The following is a 23,430-nucleotide window of genomic DNA, read 5'->3' on the forward strand; positions in this document are numbered from 1 at the left end:
CATGGATGCCTAGAATCCTCTTCCAAGTTGGCTTCAAATTGGAATCTCCTACAAGATTTTCATTTGAAGGTGGTTTATTGGTAATTATCTCAGAAGAAATATAAAGTCATGGATGGGGTGACAAACATTGTATAGGTGGTGGAGCAGGGGGAGAGGGGCAGTGGTTTCACTGCCCCACTTGGAAAATAAGTTTGGAGACATGGAACCCATCCCCAGTGAAGTTTAATGCACCCATCATATGTGTATAATGGATATAGATTGAAATTTATTATCCTTTAGGGGAAGGTGAAGACAACATGCTACGAATGGTGAGAGAAGATGGTGCATTCATGAGATGGAAGGAGATGTAATAATTTCTCTAGTTATTAAATTTTTAGATGTGGAATGTTGGAGTCTTGGCTACATATAGAGGGAATCAAGTGGTGGAGGTTGCATCCACCCTGCTAGCAATCAGGGTGTTTAAAATGGCAACAAGTGAGGGCATCTAAAATGATATGTTTTTTGCATACATCTAACATCCTCTTCCAATTAGTTTAGCTGCACTGACTACCTAGTATTGATATGTTTCTCCCTTTCTTTCCTTTTTTAAGTTAATTTGGAATTACTTCAGGGGTATTTGTGTGGCGTCTAAATGAGAGTGGTGGTTGTTTCCTTTTCTATCCTTGCTTTCTCATGCTATTTATTCCAAGTTGAGCTTTCCTCTTTCACTATTTGACAAATCCCTAAGTGATTTTCTATGCCCATTCCCCCAGTTTGCGCCTAAGATTTTCACCCTCGTCTTCTACCCTATCAAACCCATGTTGTTTCACTTCTTTCCTAGAGTTTATCCCATACTCAGTCACGCGCTTGCCCTTTCGTGTTCTTATATTGGTGACGGGTTGTTTTGGATGGTGAAATCATGACTAGTAAGTCGCTATGTTGTTTTTCATTTTCAAGGCCTTCTATTTCTATCTTTGAGCAATTATTGGGGTAGTTCTCTTAGCTTCCTATCACGTTTGTTATTTTATTTTGGTGTTAATTACTCACCCTCTCTCTAACCAGAGTTGAATACTTGTTGGCATGAAGGATTTTCTTCTGTCAAAAGGTGGCTTCGTAGGTGTGTTACTGTCTTTATGAGTGGTGTAAGCTGGACTATAATTCTGGGGGTGGTGGGATTGTATATTACCTTTCTCAATCCTAGGAAATTTGGAGGTTTGGTTCATGGGTGGAGTTGTTTTCGGATTGTACCTTTGCAACTCTCACAAACAAGGCTAATATTGGCCATTTTTTGGATTCCTTTTTCTGGCATGCCCAACCACCATAACATGCCAGTAGGCTCAGGTCCGAAGAGGGGCTGCTTATTATCAAGAGTTAGCCCATAGATGCCACACTCATATGCATCATGTATCAATAGCTTGCTCTAGTGAAAGTTCAAGAAGGACTCTTTTAATCTAAGGGATAAACATCCTCTCATAGGACTACTCTCTCAAACATGAAGTTGTTGATTGAATGGACTGCTTGGATACTAGATACAAGACACAGAAGGGGAATTCTCAATCGATACATGTAGACTATATACTTATATTGGAATTATGTTGGACGCTCTTGGATTGGAAAAAGAAATGTATGGATATCATGCACTCTCTTGAACACTTGCACATGCATCAGAGGCATATGGACAAGAGAATGGAAAGGATTTAATGACACCTTGTTATTCCTCCAAGAGTTGGTGGCACTCCAGAGAGCTGAAATGCACCCATTCATATGCCAACATTAGATACAAATCCTTTGGTTTAGATATGTTATGATATTGGAGATCGATTTCATATTTTTTTTTAGTTAACTTTGTAAATAGCTATTTAGGCCTATTTCTCTATCCTAGTCATTTTCTTTTTTGGCTATGTTAAAACTGATGTATCTCTCTCCTCTTTATGAAGAGTGTACTTTTATTGTCCCCCATAAGAGGTAACTTGAGGATATATGCTACACCCTGTAAACTTTAGTTTCTAATGATAATAGTATTCACCAAAAAAAGATCAATCTTTTTATTGTTTTTTTTGCAAAAATAATTATTCATTGTAAAATGATTTGTCTAACAAAATTATTTAATAATAACATCATTAGTTTCTTAACCTTTAAATATCCCTTGTCATATGATGCACAATCTAAAAAAATCAACATACATATTATAAACGAAAAATATATATAAAAAAATAAAAATTATTCAACTATTTTTCCAACTACCAAAAAATACAATTTATTTGGAAAAATGACAATTTATTTAAAAAAATAAATTAAAAATTAAATATACCAAAAATTATCAATACTAACTTAACATCATCTCACCCATAATTAACTATGAAACACCTCATAAATTTATCAACAACATCAATTAACGATAAATTATCTTTTATATATCAACTAGACTTATCTTATCTATCACACATTTTAATCCCATTTTAATTAACTATGAAACACCTCATAAATCTATCAACTACATCAATTAATGATAAATTATCTTTTATATATCAACTATACCTATGTTATCCATCACACATTTTAATCCCATCTTAATAACTAAATTATTTGATAATAAAATTAAAGAAAACATATCCATCCAATCTTATACTCTACATCTTATTTTCAAAATAAAAATATTTTATCAAATATTAATTCTCAATCTTACCCCTCCATCTTTTTTTTACAAAATGAAAAAGTCTATTAACATAATAAGTACCAAAACTTACAAGAAACTCCTTTCCATTGTGTTTACTACCGATACTTGCAAGAAATGTTTGTACATTAGGTCTAATACCAATATTGACGAGAAGCTTGTTTCCATGATGTCTCCATCGAGATCAATATTGTAACCAATACTTATTTATTAAATAAATGGGACAAAAGCCCTTACAGTAAGGTTGTCTCTAGCAGATACAACGCACAATACACTCAACTTCTTACGATATTTGCAACATAATATTTATAACCATATATACGAGCATATACTATTTAAAACAGACAGAAAAATGACGATTTCGCTTTGTTCGCAGAAAACAATGTTAAAAATTATCAGACGGCATCCTTCCATGAAGAGAAAGGAGGTGTTTCTGAGTTCATCCACGTGAAATCCTGGAGATCATCAGCATATCGATTTCCTGAGAATCCATAATTGGATAATATATTTTCTATTTCCTTCATCTCATCAGGTGTGATCTTCACAGAAAGAGCACCAATATTTTCTTCTAAATTCTTCACTTTGGTGGTTCCAGGAATGGGTGAAATATCATTTCCCTGATGAAAAATCCAAGCAAGTGAAAGTTGACCCGGAGAACATCCCTTGCTGGAAGCTATTTCAGCTATCTTTGCAAAAGTCACCTTATTCTTTTCAAGATTCTCTTCTGTAAGCCTTGGCATTGTCTGTACAAAACATCAATTTTTTATAAAATTCAAAAAACCCTCCAACGAACAATAAAATGTAGTTTCAGCAATGCACTAATAGAAATTCTATAGTATTATGAAAATGAACTAATAATGAATTTCCTTCAACTTCATATCCAACAAGATTTACGACGTTAACTTTTTCTTTCAAAACAATACTTATAAGATAGTTTTTCCTACATTATTAATATTTTTCTTTAATACTAAATTTAAAATATACATAAGCACAAGTATACCTTTCTAAAGTCATCATTGGTTAAATTTTCAACTGACTTTCCACCAGAAGTAAAGAAACCCCGCCCGAGAGGGCTGTATGGCACAATTCCAATACCAAGTTCCCTGCAATTAGAATTTTAATATGTTAGTTAGTGATTCATATTACAATGCTGGTAACAATATGGCAAATCCTAACATGACCACGCCTGATAATACCTGCAGGTGGGAATAATTTCCTCTTCTACATCCCTACTCCACAAAGACCACTCTAACTGAACTGCTGTTATAGGATGAACAGCATGAGCCCTTCTAATTGTCGATGGGGACGCCTCCGAAAGTCCGATGTACTTTATTTTCCCTTCTTCAACTAATTTTTTCAGCTCTCCAATCTGTCACAGATGGACACAAAAAGCACCACATCAAACGGCGGTATTTAAAAGGACAGGACAAGAAAGTTACAGAGAGATTTTGCTTCTCTCATATGATGTTTTATGGTGGACGTTTCGAGCCATTAAGTGAGGTTCATTTCTGTCTGGAAGATGAGATAACTATCTCTGTGCTGAAGATGAAGATGAGTCATACTTGATAGCCAAAAACTTTGAGCATAAAAACTTCAATATGAGCAATTCCGAAATGCTAAAACAGAATTGTTTTTTTCACATAAGCCTCCATTCTAAAATCCAGAATCATTCCAGAAGTAAACCTGAAATCCAGAATCATTCGAGAAGTAAACCAGAGCTATTGCAACAGCACATACCGTAACTTCAATGGGGACTTTAGTGTCAATACGATGTTGATAATAAAGATCGATAAAATCCACTTCAAGTCTCTTCAAGCTTGCTTCACAGGCGGCACGAACATATGCGGGATCTCCTCGGATCTCGGGTTTTCCATCATGTGTTACACCAAACTTTGTGGCTAATTGGACTTTCTCCCTAATTCCTTTAATGGCCTGCAAACAACATACCGTAGGTAAAAATTCTATCAAATTGGGTAAGCTCTAGATAATTGCAATTACAAGGAAAGAGAAAACCCCATACAACAGTCGTACCTTTCCAACGAGGATCTCGTTGGTCAAAGGGCCATAAATATCCGAAGTATCAAGAAAAGTGACACCTCTGGAGACGGCATGGCGGATGAGAGATATCATTTCTTGGTCGGGCTTTGGAGGGCCATAGAAGGCGGACATGCCCATGCAACCTAACCCCAATGCTGATACTTCTAATCCTTGTGATCCCAAACGTAATCTGCCCACTGATGGTAATCCCGCCATTGCTCTGCTCTGCTCTCTGTGCGCCACTCAAACAATCAATCCGGTAAGATAGAACCGTTCCTTCTCCTTCGCCCTCAGCGAGTTCACCCCCCCATATATATATATATATATATAGATGGAGATATATGTATACGTACCTGCCCTGCCAGTTCAATGCCGTAAGAAATCAATCCATGAGGACGTTCGAAATCATCAATGTGGTCTACGATGAATTGGTCTTTCCTTTGACTAACCACTGCATTGGTCTCATTTAAAAAAAATAGTAATCTGGTTTTTTAACGTTTTTTTAGTGAGTGACCGCCACAGCAGGTTTAGGGTACAATATTTCGGGACATTGCTAGTTATAAATATAAATAAGCTGGTTGTAGTTAGGATAATTTCTTCGAAAGTCAAAATTTATTTCAACATATGAAACCACATATTACCAGATAGATTTTATATTTACTATTTTTTTATGCCGTTTTTCTAGATAAGATAAATTGATGTGGATGATGAATCTCCTTCTAATATATAGAGTTGCATATGTCGCGTAATAATAATTCATTTGTAATCAGTTCGTCATCTGACAGTGGTCTAAAGTTCAATTCATCACGGCTTTCAATTGTTTTTTGCTCAATGAATGCAGGATCAATCGTCATGGCACTCAATCAATCGATCCGGTAATATAGTACTGCTTCTTCTCGTTGGTCCTTAGCCTGGTAGATGTAGATGGAGGCAGGCGAGTTCATCAATATATAGAGTTGTATATGTTGCGTAATAATAATTCATTTATATTCAGTTCGTCACAGCGTTCGTCATCTGACAGTGGTCTAAAGTTAAACGGACCAAGTTCAATTCATCACGGCTTTCAATCCATCTGGTATAACACCAATTGTTTTTTGCTGACTGAATGCCGAATCAATCGTCATGGCGTTAGTCATCCGGCCGAGTGTGCATGAAGAATCATTAAATCAACATGGGGTTATTCATAAAGTATCACTCATTAGTCTTTCAAAGTCATTTTTTGTCAGATATTTTGGGAGATTGGTAGGTATAAATTATTACAATCATATTAGTAAATGTGGTTGATATAAGCTCATACCTTATATAAAATATATATACAACTACATTTGTCAATATAGTTGATATAGAGAGAAACTTATATTAACCATATTAATAATTATTATATATATTTTTTTAAACACCAACTATTTATGATTGTTAATAACTATATAAATAATAACAACCATATTCTTATATATTTATATATGATTATTATATTAATATTATAATAATAATATTAATTCATAATAACATTAGTAATATTAATTAATAATAATAATAACTCATAATAATATTATTATAATAATATAATAATAATCCCAATTGGTATGCGGGCTGACGCTTGGAGCACATGGGTGTAGGTATGTTGGGTACCCGGACACTTAATACTTCCGCCCCCCACATGCTCGAGGCAGGGTGTAAGGACCTGCAATCCTTCCATTCGTGCGACGAGCTGGTTATCCCTCGGGCGCGCGGTTTAAGAGAAGTGCGAGCTCAGACTTGCATATGCGTGGAGTTATGAATGCATGGTAAAGGAGGGCGAGCTGTTATATATGCATGGAAGCATGGTTTAGAAGCTATGGAGGCCGACCACACTTGGACACGAAGCCGACGGTGAATTGTGATGAAGTGTGGGTGCGTAGGGCGTGGAGGACGAGTCGGCCGGGTAGGCTAACTCGCCCTGCCACCCGTATAAACAATTGGTGCGTGGAGCTCATTTGACAAGCAATCACTCATCGCTCATCCAACACACAAACAAGACTTCGCTCATGTGAAAGAGAGTGCACAGAACAAGGTGTGGACGCAGCAAGGAAGGAAGGCGTAGTTTGGAGATGTGCCCATTCTTGGGCAAGGCTGCACGGAAGTAAAACGCATATCTCGGTTTTGGGTGAAGGGCACGGGCAAGGTCGCCCGCCGGTTGGAGAAAGGCGTGCACGGAGTGTGTGGCGCCCCGGTGATGTGTGGGAGCGCCCAATGGTGAAACGTTGGTGGGCGCCTGGTTTGTGCGACGACTTGGCACAGGTTCTTGGGTGACTCGGGTGAGTGCCCGCCCGTCGTGCAAGTGTGCACAGTGTGACTTTTGGTGAAGTGTTGAGATTGTGAACAGAGGTGTGACTCGTGTAGAGACGCCCGTGTGTGGCGACTTGGAGGAGCGACGAAGTTGGGCAAACAACATGATCGTGTGACGAGGTGAATAAAGGGTTGGTGAGTCGTGCGGCGACCGTGAGGAGGCGCCGATGAGCTGGGTAACTGAGTTTGCCGAAGTTGAAAATTGGCTAAGTGTAAATTTGGGGTTTCCCGAGATCTAACTTGTAAAGCTTTGTAACATTGAAAATTGTATAATATATTGATTCGAGTAGACTCATATTGCAGGGAGTTGCCCCTCCCTTTATACTGTTGTGCATTTCTCTTGTGGGTTTCCATGGGGCTGCGGGCTCCGACCCACCCTAACAAGACTATGGCGAGAATGGGTGGTGAAGAGAAACAAGGCAAGACATGGTGTATTGTTTCAATCCTATGTTTCAAACTAACTTACTGTGGATGTCATCAATGCTTAGAATACTAGGGTACGACGTGTACTACGCGAGGCCGTGGATGTGGTAGAAGAGGCCCGAATCCCAGGCAAGATAAGGGGTCGAACACATCGGAGCCACGCAAGGGCAGAAAATCTATTGAACACCTCATAACAAAGGCAGTAGAAGCTTACCCTGAGGGGATATAGAAGTTGTTGGAAGAATGGGAAGAAGAAATGAAACATGACAGTGTGTCAGAGGAGGAGATGGACAACTAGAGGACCTTAGTCCTGGATCTGGGAAACACCCGCAGAAGAATCACTCAGTTTAAGAAAACTTTGTACTTGTATTGGCTCATGAAGAGCCTATTAAGCAAGCCTATGGAGCAAATTTCAGTTGGGATGGCAGTGACACTACAAGGATTGCCAAATTACAGGAAGGATATGGAGAAAATCCTCTTTCAGATTCATAAACAGGACATTCAGCTGGACATAATAGACCGCTATATCCCTTGCATCCTGGAGCTGTATGGTATGCCTGGTGAATTTGCCCAGGACCCGTCATCCGTTGCATCTATCTCAGAGGAGAAGAAGGATTAGAACAACACCCATGCATAATTTTGTCTTATGTAGATAGCTTTTAAATTCTATGTTGCAATTATTAGTTTATTTAGTTATGTAGTGTTTGGTCATGAAGTAGAGACATATCTAGCCTCGCTAAAAAGGCTAAGACAATTTTGTTTTTGGATGGCTTATACAACTGACCGGTGGCCAAGAGACTTGGTTTCCCTTTGGGACAAGTTGAGGCCATTTAGTTTATCTGTGTGGTGTAAACTTATTTATATTTAATAGAAAATGGAATGGTCCTGCCAATCTTGACAAAAAATAATATTATAATAATGTAATTATTATTATATTATTATGATAATAATATAATACTAATAATAATATATAATAATAATAATAATATAAAATAATATTCCGGTGAGGTCTTCTCTCCCCAACCCTGTTGTTGTTTCCCAATGTCTAATACCCATCCATCTGCTACCATTCAAATTGAAATTTGAAATATGAAATAGTGGCTTGATCTCATCATTAGTCATAGGTTCATTTCTTTACATTCTATCAACACAAAACAATTTCATGGTGAGAGTTCTTGTTATAAGAAGTGTGATATCCTCAAATTATGTAAATATTTAATTTAATGTAAATCACACAATTTGTTATTTCTTTATTTATAAAATTGTTTTATGGATTAATTATGTTGGAAAATGAATTAGCATTTATTTATAAATATTGTTTTGTTTTTTGCTTATAAGTAGTTAGAGAGACAGTTATTTGCCCTAACTAATTCTTGGGTATTTACTCAAGAAAGATCAAGAGGATAGGGGTATTTGAGATCAAGAAGAAAAGAAAGAGAAGAAAAGAGAAAAGGATAATCTGTGCTGAGATGTGATGTAAGGCAGAGTTCTATAGCTACCTCCTCTCGTGTGGACTAGATTGCTATGAGACCATAAAGATCTCATATTAAAAAAGAAGAAAGGGTTCCTAGTGGAAATTAATGGATTAATGGAAATAGTAGCAGTAGACAGTAAACAATTTCCTTGCTATTGACAATTAAGTATAAACTGGTAAAATAATTTGCCATCTAAACTTAGTAATTCTTATTAAGAATATATGCAAGTGTATTTCAGTATTGGAAATAATTTTAACAAGTTCGTATTAAGGAACATATGGCAGAATTAAAATAAGCATATTTCTATATTGGAAAATAGTTTTAAACTAGTATGATTCAATATCGAATACCACTATCAAAGAATAAATATAAACGACCAAAATTTCCTCTTCTAAAGAACAATAGAGTACTGAACAAAGAAAAACAAGCATTCAGGTATAAACATATCGATTCAGCATTCATGAAATAGAATAAAGGAAACAATAGATGTTTTGAAAACGAGATATACAGTACGCGACAGGATTAGAAGAATCCCATTATACTACCCTCACGGTTTGGGCATATACCCTTTACCATATCAATGCAAATGGTATGATAATTAAACTGGCTAAACTATAATAACAGGAAGCGAAAGAACAAGGAACTATTGACATTTAAATAACACGATGCATTACACAGTCGTAATGAAAATTATAATATTAAGAACAGTAGGTCCTCAGGAAAAACAACTACATAGCTAGCTAACCAACAATAGAATTGGACAAGCCGTGTTAAAATCTCCCTCGAAAAATAAACAAAATATACATTCGCTTCAAAGATAGTGGAAGAAACTGTTGAAACTCATAACCTAAACAGAAATCTTCATAGAGGAAATCCATCGTAATTTATGCCACCGCCTGTCGCCCTTAAGGGCTGGCTTGTCTAGTACATTCGAAATTAAATAATTATGTATAGACCAAACAGAGCCCTATGGTAGCTGAAACCCCACACTATAAGAAAACTTAAGAAATGCAGTGCCCGAAGGAGATTTAACGCATTCCAAGCAAGATTTCCCACTCGCGTACCTTGTAGTGCATGAATACCTGTAAAAACCTCCACCCCAACTCGGAGGGGTGTATAGTAGGGAAAGAAAACTAAACGAAAAAAACAAGAATTGTATGCAAAATCTTGGAAAAACAATACAGTCATTACCTGACTAGAACTTCTTATGCAAACCCTCGTAGCAGCAGAGTATCAAAACAGAGGCCACAACACGTATCAAGAAACCAGGGGCAGTTAAAGGTCATAGAAAGGCACCCACAGGAAAATAATACAGGGTAACAGTCAAGAACCGTGAATATTACCTCATGAAGTGACTTCGGAGCAAACCCTTGACGCGGAAGAAAGTTGAATCAGAATTCGATACGTCTGCCATAGAGGACGTAGAAAGTCAAAAGCCATGATTTGACAACAACAAACAATTTTACAGTGTATTTCGAGTGATATCACCCATGAGCACTTGAGAATGGCGAAACCCTTCTAAGCTACGACCTCCAACTCTCGAAAGGGAAGAATGATAGAAATGCATCAAGTTTTTCAAGGCATAAAACCTGGGAAGGCATCACCACCATGTGATCCAAACAAAAAAGCAGAGTTGTCAATCTGAAGCTAGTCCCGAGGACAGCGGTGGAGTGGTACCGCCATAAAGGCTTCAGCCAGGAAATTTCTCCACCGAGGCCGAATTGATAGCCAAGTTATTAATGCAGTGTGTGAGAACAGGTAGTAGCGTTATTAACACACAAAAGTCAGATAATTATACAGCCATGCTTAAATGCCAAGCATGAGCAGACTCCTTGAAATCGATGAAGGGACAACTGTCACACAAAATCCCACTCTTATGTTTTTAAGTGTAATTACATTATGAATGATGTGAAATTCACGATGTGTCACGCTTGGCCAAGGTTGTAATTTAGTTAAATAGACTATGTTATAACCAGCGACTCTGTATGTGGAATTAAATATATAATTACAGTCTTGGTATTTACTTTGAATTTATACATAGTTATGTTTTATTTACATATTTAATATTTTTTTTATGATGATATATTTTTAACTTATGTGTATGTTACATATGGTATCAAAGTGCTCAGGTTGCAAAAACTGATACCTCTGGAACAAAGAAAATAACAACATTGGTGATGTGCACAGAGGAAATAGAGAAGCAGCTAGCATGAGGAGAACTAGGAATCCACCACATAGGTCAGTATTGGGAGCAGGACCAACACCATTTCAAGAAGGTAGTCCTGAGGTATGGGTGCAGCTGGGCGATGAGCCACGAAATACCAATACAGATATCATGGAGATTGTACAAGAATTGAAAGATGAGATGGCTAGGCTAAGGGCAGATAATGGACGACTGATGCAGGAGCAAGAAATTATTATGAAGAGACTATCTGATAGACAAAATCATAGGAAACTAGTCTGTAGCACCGAACACGGAAATATGACAGGGGAACAAGAGTTTTGAACTGAGAATGTGGAGAAAAAAGGTGGCGACGAAAATCATGAAGAAGAATCAGATAATGTGTCTGATCACAAGACACATAAGAGATAGAAAATGGAACTTCAAGGTGAGTTTCAAAAAATAAAGCCTCATCTCTTTGATGGTGAACAAGAAGAGGCAGCGGAAGCATGGTTCATCAATATGAACAAGTATTTCTAGCTGTATCGGTATGACCATAATCTAAAGGCTCTTCTAGCCATTTTCGAGCTACAAGGGAAAGCCACATTGTGGTGGGACGAAGTAAAAATACTTCGCGGAGTCTATGAACAAAGCATAACCTGGGAAAAATTTCAAAGATATGTTAAAGAAAAATATCTAATAGAAAGATTTTATGACGAAAAAGGAAAAGAGTTTCATTATCTCCGACTGGGTCAAATGTCCATGGATGAATTCATAACAAAGTTTACGTCATTAATTTGGTATGTCCCTTACATACGCGAAGAAAAAGAAAAAGTGCAATGGTTTATCAGCAGTCTTCCGTTGTTCATGAAATAATGACTAGAGTTTGACAACCCAAAATCCATGGACGAAATTATTGGTAAGGCACGGATCTGCTATCAGAAAAATAAACCAAAGGGAGATATGGTTAAGAGGTGGGCTGACAAAAAAGGAGGTAAATTTTTTCCTAGACACAAGGGGAACAAGGGCACAGACAACAAAGGATTGTATAAAGGTCAAACCAATCGGAATATGAATAGGAATCAACCCAGATTTAATGTACTAGGTGAAACCAGGATGAATGAGCAATCTGGTAGGACTGAAGTAGAATTGACTAACAGACCACCTATACAGTGTTGGGGATGCGAAGGCTCGCATTATGTAAAAAATTTCCCACGCCACAAGGGAGCTAATTAGATCTCACAAATTCAAGAAGCATATACCGTAGGAGAAGTGGCAAGAAGCATTCCAAAAATTAATGCTACCCTTGAAGATCATCAGGCATAATTTCAGCCAACCATGGTTGAATTTTAAGGTACATTTTTTGACCAAACCATATCTATTTTAATTGATCCTGGGGCCATGTTGAGTTATATTAGCCACAAGATAGTGGAATGATGTAAATTTCAAGTTATTAAGTTTAAAAATCCTTGGTTAGTACAACTAGCCATAGGAGCAAAAATAAGAGTTTTGGTCAAAGTAAGTAATTTCCCTTTAAAATTAGCTAATGGCAAATTTGAATGTGTTACCCCTGGGGTCATACGACATCCTTATAGGTATGGACTGGTTGGAACAACATTCGTCCCTCATTAACTGTAAAACCAAAACTATTAATTACTAGGATGAGAAGGGTGAAAGGCTAAAAATTCATGGTATTCAAAAACCTTTGCAGTTAAAACCTATAACAACCTCCCAATTAGCAAAATGCATGAGAAAAGGTTGCCAAGTCTATGAAATACAAGTAGGGTATGCCGACTCTAAATATAAAACTGTGTCACTAGAAAATATACCTGTGGGGCAAAATTTTCCAGATGTATTTCCTGAAGAAATTATGTGTCTACCCTCAAAAAGGGATGTAGATTTCACCATTGAGTTAATTCCAAGGGCTACGCTAGTTTCTCGAGCCTCTTATCGAATGAGCATACTAAAGCTACCAAAATTAAAGATGCAGCTTTAAGAGTTGTTTGAAAAAAAGTATATACGTCCCAGTGTGTCCCCTTGGGGACCTCCGGTATTATTTGTTAAAAAGAAGGATGGAACCCTGCGAATGTGAATGGATTACCGTCAGTTAAATAAGCTAACCATTAAGAACAAATACCCCCTTCCCCATATAGATGAGTTATTTGATCAGGTGAAAGGTGCAACCATGTTCTCAAAGATCGATCTCCGCTCAGGCTATCATCAGATCAGAATAAAAGAGGAAGATATAACAAAAATTGCATTCAGGACTCGTTATGGACATTATGGGTTCATATTTTTACCGTTTGGGCTAACTAATTCCCCAAAAACTTTCATGTGTCTCATGAACAATATATTTCACCAGTTCTTAGACAAGTTCGTGTTAATATTTATTGATGACATACTAATTTACTCTCGGAGCATAGAAGAACATAAGGAGCATCTCCGTATTGTTTTGCAAATCCTAAGAGAGCACCAATTGTACACTAAGTATAGTAAATGTGATTTCTTTAAGGAGAAAATCCAGTACTTGGGACATGTCATCACCAAGAACGAAATCGTAATGGATCTAGAGAAAATAAGAACTATCATGGAGTGGATGGTACCGAACAATGTAGCTGACATAAGATCGTTCATGGGTCTAACAAGATATTATAGACGATTTGTAGAAGGTTTTTCTAGGGTGGCATATCCTATTACCTCTCTGCAAAAGAAAGGAAAAGCCTTTAGATGGACTCCCAACTATTAGAGCAGCTTTGATCAACTCAAACATTTACTCACCACCACACCTATTTTGAGCATAATTGGTCCCAATAAGGAATACGTGGTTTGTACTGATGATAGCAAAGAAGGTGTAGGTGGTGTATTAATGCAAAAAGGTAGGGTGGTTGCCTATGAGTCTATGAAACCTAAAGAGTATGAGAAAAGGTATTCGGCATACGATTTAGAACTGAAAGTTGTGATTCATGCCTTAAAGATGTGGTGACATTACTTGCTGGGTAAAAAAACTCTGTTAATGACAGATCATCATAGTCTGACAAGCTATTTCAAACATGCCACATTAAATTCTAGGCAAACTCAGTGGGTTAACTTCCTAAGTGAATTTGATTTTGAAATGAGACGCTTGAATGGAAAAGAGAATCGAGTTGTCGATGCCTTAAGTCGTAAGGTAAATTTCTTATATGAGATTTCTTTTGGCGAATCACGAACCACTTTTTATGAGTAGATTCGTGAAACAATCATGCAAGATTTAGTATATAAACATTTGTGGTATCAAGAAAAAATTCTGAACAGCCATGAACAACAACCAAGATACGAGGTAAATTCAGAATAACTATTGATCTATAGGAAGAGGTTATATGTGCCTAACCAGAAACTTCTCAAATATTTAATTTTAGACGAGTATCATAAGAATCCTTATGCAGGGCACCCCTATACCAAAAAATGATTTCTGCCCTTAGAAAAGAATTTACCTGGTATGAAGAAGGAGGTAGCATAATATATATCCCATCGTCTGGAATGCCAGCAAGTAAAGGCAGAACACCAACACCGAGTAAGACTACTCCACCCACTGCCTATTCCTGAGTGGAAATGGAAAACCATATCCATTGATTTCATTACCAGATTGCCCAAGCCTAAGAGGCAAAATGACTCTAGCATCGTGGTAATGGGAAAATTGATCAAATCTGCTCATTTCATACCAGTCCAATCAACTTATAAAGTAGTACAAATTGCTAACATTTTTATGCAAAACATTTTAAATTACATGGAATACCCAAGATGATCATTTCCGACCATGATGTGAAATTCACATCAGCCTTCTGGAATGCCCTTTTTGAAGGATTGGGCAAATAATTACAGTTCAACACTGCATATCATCCTCAAACAGATGGGCAGACGGAGCGAGTAAATCAAGTAGTTGAAGACATGTTGCGAACTTACGTAATGCAACAACCATCTAAGTGGGAGGACTACCTGCACTTAGTAGAGTTTTCCTATAACAATGGATAACATACATCCTTACAAATGAGTCCCCTTGAGATGTTATACGGGTGTAAGTGCAGGACACCTTTGAGTTCGAGTGGCGCAGAAGACAAGCTTATGCTAGGACGAAACATGTTAGAAGAAATGGAGGAGATGGTGAAAAAGGTACGAAACAATTTGAAAGCTGCCGAGGATCAATAAAAAAACTTTGTTGATTGGAAGAGTAGCTTCCGAGAATTTCAAGTGGGGGATCATGTTTATATTCGGGTACAAGCCAAGAAAAGGACCTTGGAGTGGACCGGGTGTGCTAAACTAGCACCTCGATTATGTAGCCCTTTCCAAATTTTAGCTCGAATTGGACCAGTGGCTTACCAACTTGCTTTACCCAGCCATATTCATGTGCATAATGTCTTTCACATTTCTCTACTTAAGAAATACATTTATGATGCTAACCACATAATCAACTGGCAATATATCTAGGTAAAGTGTATAATAAGCATATTGTTTGAGCTTAGATTTATTAGACAGGCTAGTTGATAATTTTAGGTGTTTTATTTCTTTGTATAGATCCCCAAATTTTGTAAATATTTAATTTACTGCAAACCAAACAATTTGTTATTTCTTTAATTATAAAACCATTTCTTGGATTAAGCATGCAGAAAATGAGTTAGCAATTATTTGTAAATAAGTTTTTTTGTTTTTACTTATAAGTAGTTATGGAGACAATTATCTTCCCTAACTAATTCTTGGGTATTTACTCAAGAAAGATCAAGAGGATAGGGGTATCTGAGATCAAGAAGAAAAGAAACAGAAGAAAATAGAAAAGGATAATCCGTGTTGAGATGTCAGGCATAGTGTGGACCAGATAGGCATGAGACCATAAATATCTCATATTAAAAAAGAATAAAGGGTTCCTGTGTACAGGAACATCTTGGGGGAAGATTGCAGGATTTAGTAGTCTTAAGGTTTGGAGGCAAAATATCGAGCAAAAATGTTTATTTGCAGGCTAAGTGTGGAAAGCTTGGACCAAATAAGTGAATTTCCTTAAAGTAATTAGAATTCTGTTATGCTTTGTTACATAAAAATATGTATAGGCCATTGTAATAGACTATGGAAATTAATGGATTAATGGAAATAGTAGGAATAGATAGTAAATAATTTCCTTTCTATTGACCGAAGGGAAAAATTACGTACAAACTGGTAAAATAATTTACCATCGAAATTTAGTAGTTCTTATTAAGAATATATGCTAGAATTGAACAAGTGTATTTCAGTATTGGAAATAATTTTAATAAGTTCCTACTAAGGAACATATGGAAGATTTAAAATAAGAATATTTCAATATTGGAAAATAGTTTTAAACTAGTATGATTCAATATCGAATACAACTTTCAAAGAATAAATATAAACTACCAAAATTTCCTCTTCTAAAGAATAGTAGAATACTAAAACCCTTGCTAATTAACCCTAACTAACAAGGACGAAGAAAAACAAGCATTCAGGTATAAACATATCGATTCAACATTCACGAAATAGAATAAAGGAAATAGTAGATGTAATAAAAACGAGATATAGAGTACGCAACAGGATTAAAAGAATCTCATTATACTACCCTCACGTTTTGGGCATATACCCTTTACCATATCAATGAAAATGGTACGATAATTAAAATTTCTAAACTGTAATACCAGGAAGCAAAAGAACAAGGAACTGTTGACATTTAAATAGAACGATGCATTACACAGTCGTAATGAAAATTATAATATTAAGAACAGTAGGTCCTTAGGAAAAACAACTACATAACTAGTTAACCAACAGTAGAATTTGACAAGCCGGGTTGAAACTCCTCTTGCAAAATAAACAAATTATACATTCGCTTCAAAGATAGCGAAAGAAAATGTTGAAACTCATAAATTAAACAGAAATCTTCATAGAAGAAACCCATTGTAATTTATGCCACCACATGTCGCCCTTAAGGGTTGGCTTGTTTAGTACTTTCGAAATTAAACAATTCTATATAGACCAAACAGAGCCCTATGGGAGCCGAAACTCCACACTATAAGAAAACTTAAGAAATGGAGTACACAGAGGAGATTTAATGTATTCAAAACAAGATTTCCCACCCACGTACCTCGCAGTACATGAATACCTGTAAAACCCTCCACCCAAACTGGGAGGGGTAACCGGTTTAAAAGGGAAAGAAAACTGAATGATAAAAACAAGAATTGTATGTGAAATCTTGGAAAAACAATACAGTCATTACCTAGCTAGAACTTCTTATGCAAACCCTCATAGTAGCAGAGTATCAAAACGGAGGCCACAACACCTGCGAGGAAGCTAGGGGCAGTTAGAGGTCATAGAAAGGCGCCCACAGGAAAATAATATATGGTAACATTCAAGAACCATGAATATTACCTGATGAAGCGACTTCGAAGAAAACCCTCGACACGGAATAAGGTTGAATCAAAGGTCGATACGTTTGCCATAGAGGCCAGAGAAAGTCAAAAGCCATGATTTGAAACAACAAACAATTTTACAGTGCATCTCGAGTGATAACACCCATGGGTACCTGAGAATGGTGAAACCCTTCTGATGTGCGGCCTCCAACTCCCGAAAGGGAATAATGAAAAAAAATCATCAATTTTGTGAAGGCATAGAAACCCTAGAAGGCATCACCACCGTGTGATCCAAACAACATAGGAGAGACGTCGATCTGAAGCCAGTCCCGAGGATAGCAGCGGAGTGGTACCGCCATAAAGGATTTAGCCAGGAAAGGACTCCACCTAGGCCAAATTGACAACCAAGTTATTAATGTAATGTGTGATAACAAGTAGTAGTTTTGTTAAAAAACATAAGTCGGACAACTATATAGTCAGGCTTAAATTCCAAGCACGAGAAGACTCCTTGAAAACGACAAAGGGAAAAGTGTCACAAAAAATCTCGCTCTTATGTTTTTAAGTGTAATTACATTATGAATGATATGAAAGTCACAATGGGTTGTGCTAGACCAAGTTTACAATTTAGTTAAGTAGACTATGTTATAACAAGCAACTCTGTATGTGGAATTAAATATATAATTACAGTCTTGGTATTTATTTTGAATTTATACACAGTTATGTTTTATTTACATATTTAATATTTTTTTATGATGATATTTTTTTAACTTATGGGTATGTTACAAGAAGTTACAATAAGGACAACTTCCATGAAATTTCGATAGCAGTTAACCAAATATAAGTTACCAAATCAGTGCTGAGGGGGTTTGTCAATCGTTATGTGGTTGATTCAGTTCGATCTTATAATGTAACAATGTTGCGTTGAGAATTCTGTTGTCCCGATGACTGTAAAACAAAGTTACCTATGTGCTCTATTTGAATTCAGTTTTGACACCCCTGTTGGTTGTTGTTATTGGTGCATATCATAATAGGGATGCATTAGCTTTGGTATTTTTAACCTTAATCATAAAATAATTTTAGCTCCAAAACTTAATTGAATGAACGCTAGAATAGGGGAAAGGATTAGTGGATAGGATCAGTTTAATATGTAAGGTAATGAGGAAACCTGCAATATCATTGTAGCAAATACGATCACAACTACTGAGATGAGGTAAATACACCCTCTAATCCATTCGCTTGAATTTTCATTTCTCTCCTAGTAAAAGCTAACAATAATGTTTTCCACTGAGTGTAGTGGATTAGGGTCATAGTTGGAATTTGAATGTGTCACTAGAGAATAGACTTGACTTAGAGCAGGACCCTGTAGGAAACTCATAGCCATTTCTCCACAAACATAAATCAAATTTCCCACAATTTTGGCTTTGCTATGAGCGCAAATTATGTTAGCTTTCTCCATGCTACACATTTTAAACTCACATTAAGCTTTGAAGACTGCAAGATAATCAAACTGGAAGAATCAACCATAAATTTCAACTAATGTGTCTCTGAATACTCACCATGAAGCCCATGCCATGAAAAATATAATAGCAGGAGCCAAATAGGGCATTGCCGACGCGAAGGTAGGAGATGTATCCTTCAATCCCATTAGTAAGAACACTTGAAAAGCACAAACACTGTAACAAACATCGAAATTCTTGAGATTATGATATGAATTAATGAAAGTCATGAGGATGCAGGATGTGGAATTCAAATTGTCCGAAGAAAGTTAAACTCACTATTGTTGGCTGATTCTCCGTTCATTCCAGACATAAAACCATGACTATGAATTGCTTGGAATTAAAACAATGCTCAACACTTCAAAGTGGTTATTAACTTCAATCGAAATGAAGCGAGGGAGCCATACATTCTTCTCAAGGAAGAAGTAAAATGGGGTAATCACCAGTGCTCCAACCACATCGAAATAAATTATGAAAGCCATAGGATTCATCCACTTTGATAATTCATTTCCCATAACAACACCCATCACTACATTAATCTTCTAGATGCCCACCATGGAGGCATAGATGCCTAAATCTTCTACACTATAGAATTAGCATTGGTTAGTGTATATTTTGGATCAAATCTTCTTTTATTCCCTTGGCCTTCAGTTTTTCACATCATAGATAACCAGCTCTACTTTATGAGAAAAAAAAAGGTTACAAACTCCATGCAAGTGTAAATATGGCGGATGAGGAATTTAAAGCCTGTTATTATACTATATGCAATACTGATAGACCAATTATGATTATTAAGTTTTTGAATGGAATATTGATATATCCATTATGATTATTAGGTTTTTGATAGCTTAATTCAGACTCGTGGAGTTCTCTTGCAACATAAGTTAAAGGCAACGTAAGGCCACATTTCAACCCTATTTCTACCTAAAAACTATGTCAACAAGTCAAGTATAGCACGTGGATACCTTATCTTCACTCAATTAGGGGAAAATATTTTTTAAAACAATTCAAAAGAAATCAATCCAGACCATTTTACATTCAATTAAGCAAGTCCGTTAGACAAACCCTCTTTTTTTTAAATGAAAGGAATCTGTTTTCTTCTCGGCTAGAATGGCAACGGAAGGTGAGAAGATTTGTAGCAACCTAGAGAAAGGTGTGCTCAATTGGTTCCAGAGAAAAGAACCAGAAAGATGCCAAAAGACCGAGTGAGGAGGGCTTGGTGAGGTATCGTGTAGTGGGGAGAAGACTGTTACTGTAGAGGTTGGTTGCACCTCACAGAAGATCATGAAGGCAGTTCCACTGAAACAATGGGTAGAATTGCTAAGGATAAGGAGAAGAATATGACCAAGAGGTCATAAAATTTTGTGCCTCGTGAGTCTGATGCAGGAGCATCCGGCACTCTTAATTGAACGAAGAATCCAAAGTGGAGAAAAGAGAGGACGTGAACCATCGAGCTGAATAAGGGGACTTTTCTATTTAAAACATAGTGAATGATGGAATGGATAAATATCTCAAAGACTTGTTATTGAATGTAATCTTCCATGTATGCATTATGGAGTGGTTTGTTAGAGGATTGATCAGATCCTTTCAGTGATCCAATCCAATGTTTCTTAGATATTGATGAACCTGCGTGTTATATATATATCGTGAGACAGACAGGAGGAGGAATAGAGTGATAGGTAAAGCTTTGTAAACTTGAGTGTTAAAAATGTAGTTGAGAGGAGAACTTGCATCTAAGGCTGAAATGCCTTAACCTATATTCGATATTGTATAATGTATAGATTATGTGTTCTGTGAGTTCCTTGTGCCTGTGTTTATGCCTTTGTTCAATTATGCTGTATATATGTGCGAATGACTTAAATTTCATTTGTAGGTAATGTTGATCGACCATCGATCACTTAAGGATCGATGGTGATCCATTGATAAATGAGTTAACTGTGTGTCTTGTGTCTAAAGAGGAGTATGGCAGAAACTGTGGATTTAACACAGAAATCCATCAATCGAAAGATATCAAGTCCAAGAGGAGGTTGGAGGAATGATACACAGGAGTTGTTGGATTAATATGATCAATGGTCCAGATGATGTCGCTGAGGGATAGAGCTTTATCGCATCGGTGGAACCATTATAATGATATCGGAACTGGCCTTTTCAATATAGAGATAGTGATATGCGATTTAAATCACAATCATTGGATCGAGGGTCCAGATCGACGGTTTAGCTAAAATCGGCCATCACATATTGGGGAGGTCAAGGAACGGTGATACGCCGATGGTCGATATTGCAATATCGCCAATAAGCCGATCGACAATCGGAGATCGGGCCGATTGGAGGTCGGAGGATTAGCGCAGTGAAAAGTGATAAGGAGTGGACTCGACAACAATTCTGAGCACGGGTTTATAGTATTTGAGATCCACCTATATGTTCAGGAGCAGAATTTTCCTGTGTTTCTGTGTATTGCGGTTAAGTTTTGATGCTCTGGGATTTAAAGGAAATCCTGATAATTAATGGCCTACGAAAGTTATATGGTATCGGTTTAATGTAAAAGCACCATTTAAAGGCTTAGGGTCAAAGGAATGCTTCCGATAAGGTTTGTGGGCCCATAACCCACAGGCCTCAGGATCGAATTATTGTGAAGAAAGGGGTTTTGGCCTTACCCCAAAATCTCTTTTCATCAAGTTATGTTTAAAAGGAATCTCTTAACATTTGGATTTTGTTTCAATGGATCATTTGTCAATGCTTTTGGAGGGCATTCATTTTGTACTACTTGGCATTCATCTTGTACTACTTCACAGGAATATCATTGGATGAGTTGGAACGAGCTTTGAAAAAGAATGGAATATATTATGACAAAACAATTAAGAAAAATATTACCAATGTGGACACTGACCATGTATGTAGATCTTTGTAATGTTTCATATATACATGTACCACTTTTTGTTAAAAAACAGAAAGACAAACTAGAATGAATCTTACACAATGAAGCTAGAAGCTCATAGATGAGCAAGCTACACATGGAGACTCCCCAAGCAGTACTGCTCTATATACCATTAATCATCAAATCAAAAATATATAAGTTTACATTCAATTTAGGGAGATCAAAACTATCTCTTAAAAAATAGGAAATAAGTCTGAACTAATACACACACGCAACTGTGAAACAAACTTTCTCCATTAATTTCAACTCTTCCCCTTAATGGAGAAAGGATTCACTTTCACACCTAACAACTCCCTCAATAGTTCAAATTTGATCTTCCCAAGAGGCTTGGTGAAGATGTCAACTGCATTTTCACAGGTGTTACAATATTCAATAAAAAACTCTTTGGACTAAACCTTTTCTCTAACGAAATGAAATTGAGTATCTATATGTTTTGTGTTTTTATGAAAAACAAGATTATTTTCCAGCTTGATAAAACTTTGGTTGTCGCATTTGATCACCGTAACATCCTCTTTTTCTTCTCCTACATCATGAAGAAGTATTCTCAACCAAATTTCTTTGCAAGTGGCTCCACATACGACTTGATACTCTGCTTTTATTGATGATAAAGATACAATACTTTGCTTTTTATTTCTTCAAGAAATGACTCCAGAACTAGTATTGAAATAATACCTAGTTATAGATCTTATATCATCCAGATCTCCAGCCCAATCTGAATCTGAATAGCCTATCAGTTAACATCAAAAGAATGAGTCTATTTAATGCCAAATTTTATGGTTCCTTAAAGATACCTTAGGACACCTTTTGCTACCACCCAATGATTTTCAAGATGTTTTGTCATGAATTGAATTAACATACTAACTAAATATGCTAACTCAGGTCTGGTTGTAGTCAAGTAAATCAAACTTGCAACCAGTTGTCTACATAATGTAGCATCGACCTTTTTAGAACCATCATCACTTTGAAATTTAACATTCTGTTGTATAAGTACTAAAACGCCTTTACACTGATCCATTATGAATTTCTTCAACAAGTCCTTGACATACTTTCCTTGAGTAACAAAATTCTGGCTAGAGCCCTTTGAGACTTCAAGACCCACACAATAATGCAATTCTCTCAGGTCCTTCATTTCAAATACCTGTGACATCTGCACTTTAATTTATTCAACCAATTCATCATAATTTCCAGTGACAATCAAATCATCAACATATAATGAAATCAACACAATCTTCCCCTTTGAATAAAATTTAGTATACAAATTTGGATCATTTTACTTATCTTATAACCATGTTGTAAGAAGAAATAGTCTATGTTTTCATACCAAGATTTGGGAGCTCGTTTCAATTGATACAATGTATTCTTTAATTTATAGACCAAGTGTTCCTTCCCCTTTTTAATAAACTCTTTTGGTTGTGTTAAACAAAATTTTTCCTTCAATTCCCCATTTAGAAAAGCAGATTTCACATCTAGATGGTGTAAGCCCCAATGGTGCTTTATAGCTAGATCTATTAACATACTAATATTATTTAAATTAGCTACAGGAGC

The 23,430-nt window shown here is 36.5% G+C and overlaps 1 protein-coding gene across 1 annotated transcript in view; it reads right to left on the reverse strand.

The window, feature by feature from the left end:
- LOC149212883 (putative aldo-keto reductase 4) overlaps window positions 1-4,982 on the reverse strand; it is a 41,333-nt gene extending 36,351 nt beyond the window's left edge. The window contains exons 1-5 of the mRNA XM_089391917.1: window positions 4,685-4,982; window positions 4,391-4,585; window positions 3,850-4,022; window positions 3,654-3,756; window positions 3,055-3,396 (exon numbers count right to left, since the gene is read on the reverse strand). Of these exons, the coding sequence (XP_089248043.1) occupies window positions 3,055-3,396; window positions 3,654-3,756; window positions 3,850-4,022; window positions 4,391-4,585; window positions 4,685-4,906 (1,035 nt within the window). The 5' untranslated portion in view covers window positions 4,907-4,982. The remainder of the gene's footprint in view (window positions 1-3,054; window positions 3,397-3,653; window positions 3,757-3,849; window positions 4,023-4,390; window positions 4,586-4,684) is intronic.
- Window positions 4,983-23,430: the final 18,448 nt, after the last annotated feature.

The sequence above is a fragment of the Pinus tabuliformis genome, chromosome 1_1 (genome assembly GCF_031772625.1).
Source record: "Pinus tabuliformis cultivar Carrire ecotype Pingquan chromosome 1_1, CPIR1, whole genome shotgun sequence".
In the NCBI taxonomy this organism is placed as follows: Eukaryota; Viridiplantae; Streptophyta; class Pinopsida; order Pinales; family Pinaceae; genus Pinus; species Pinus tabuliformis.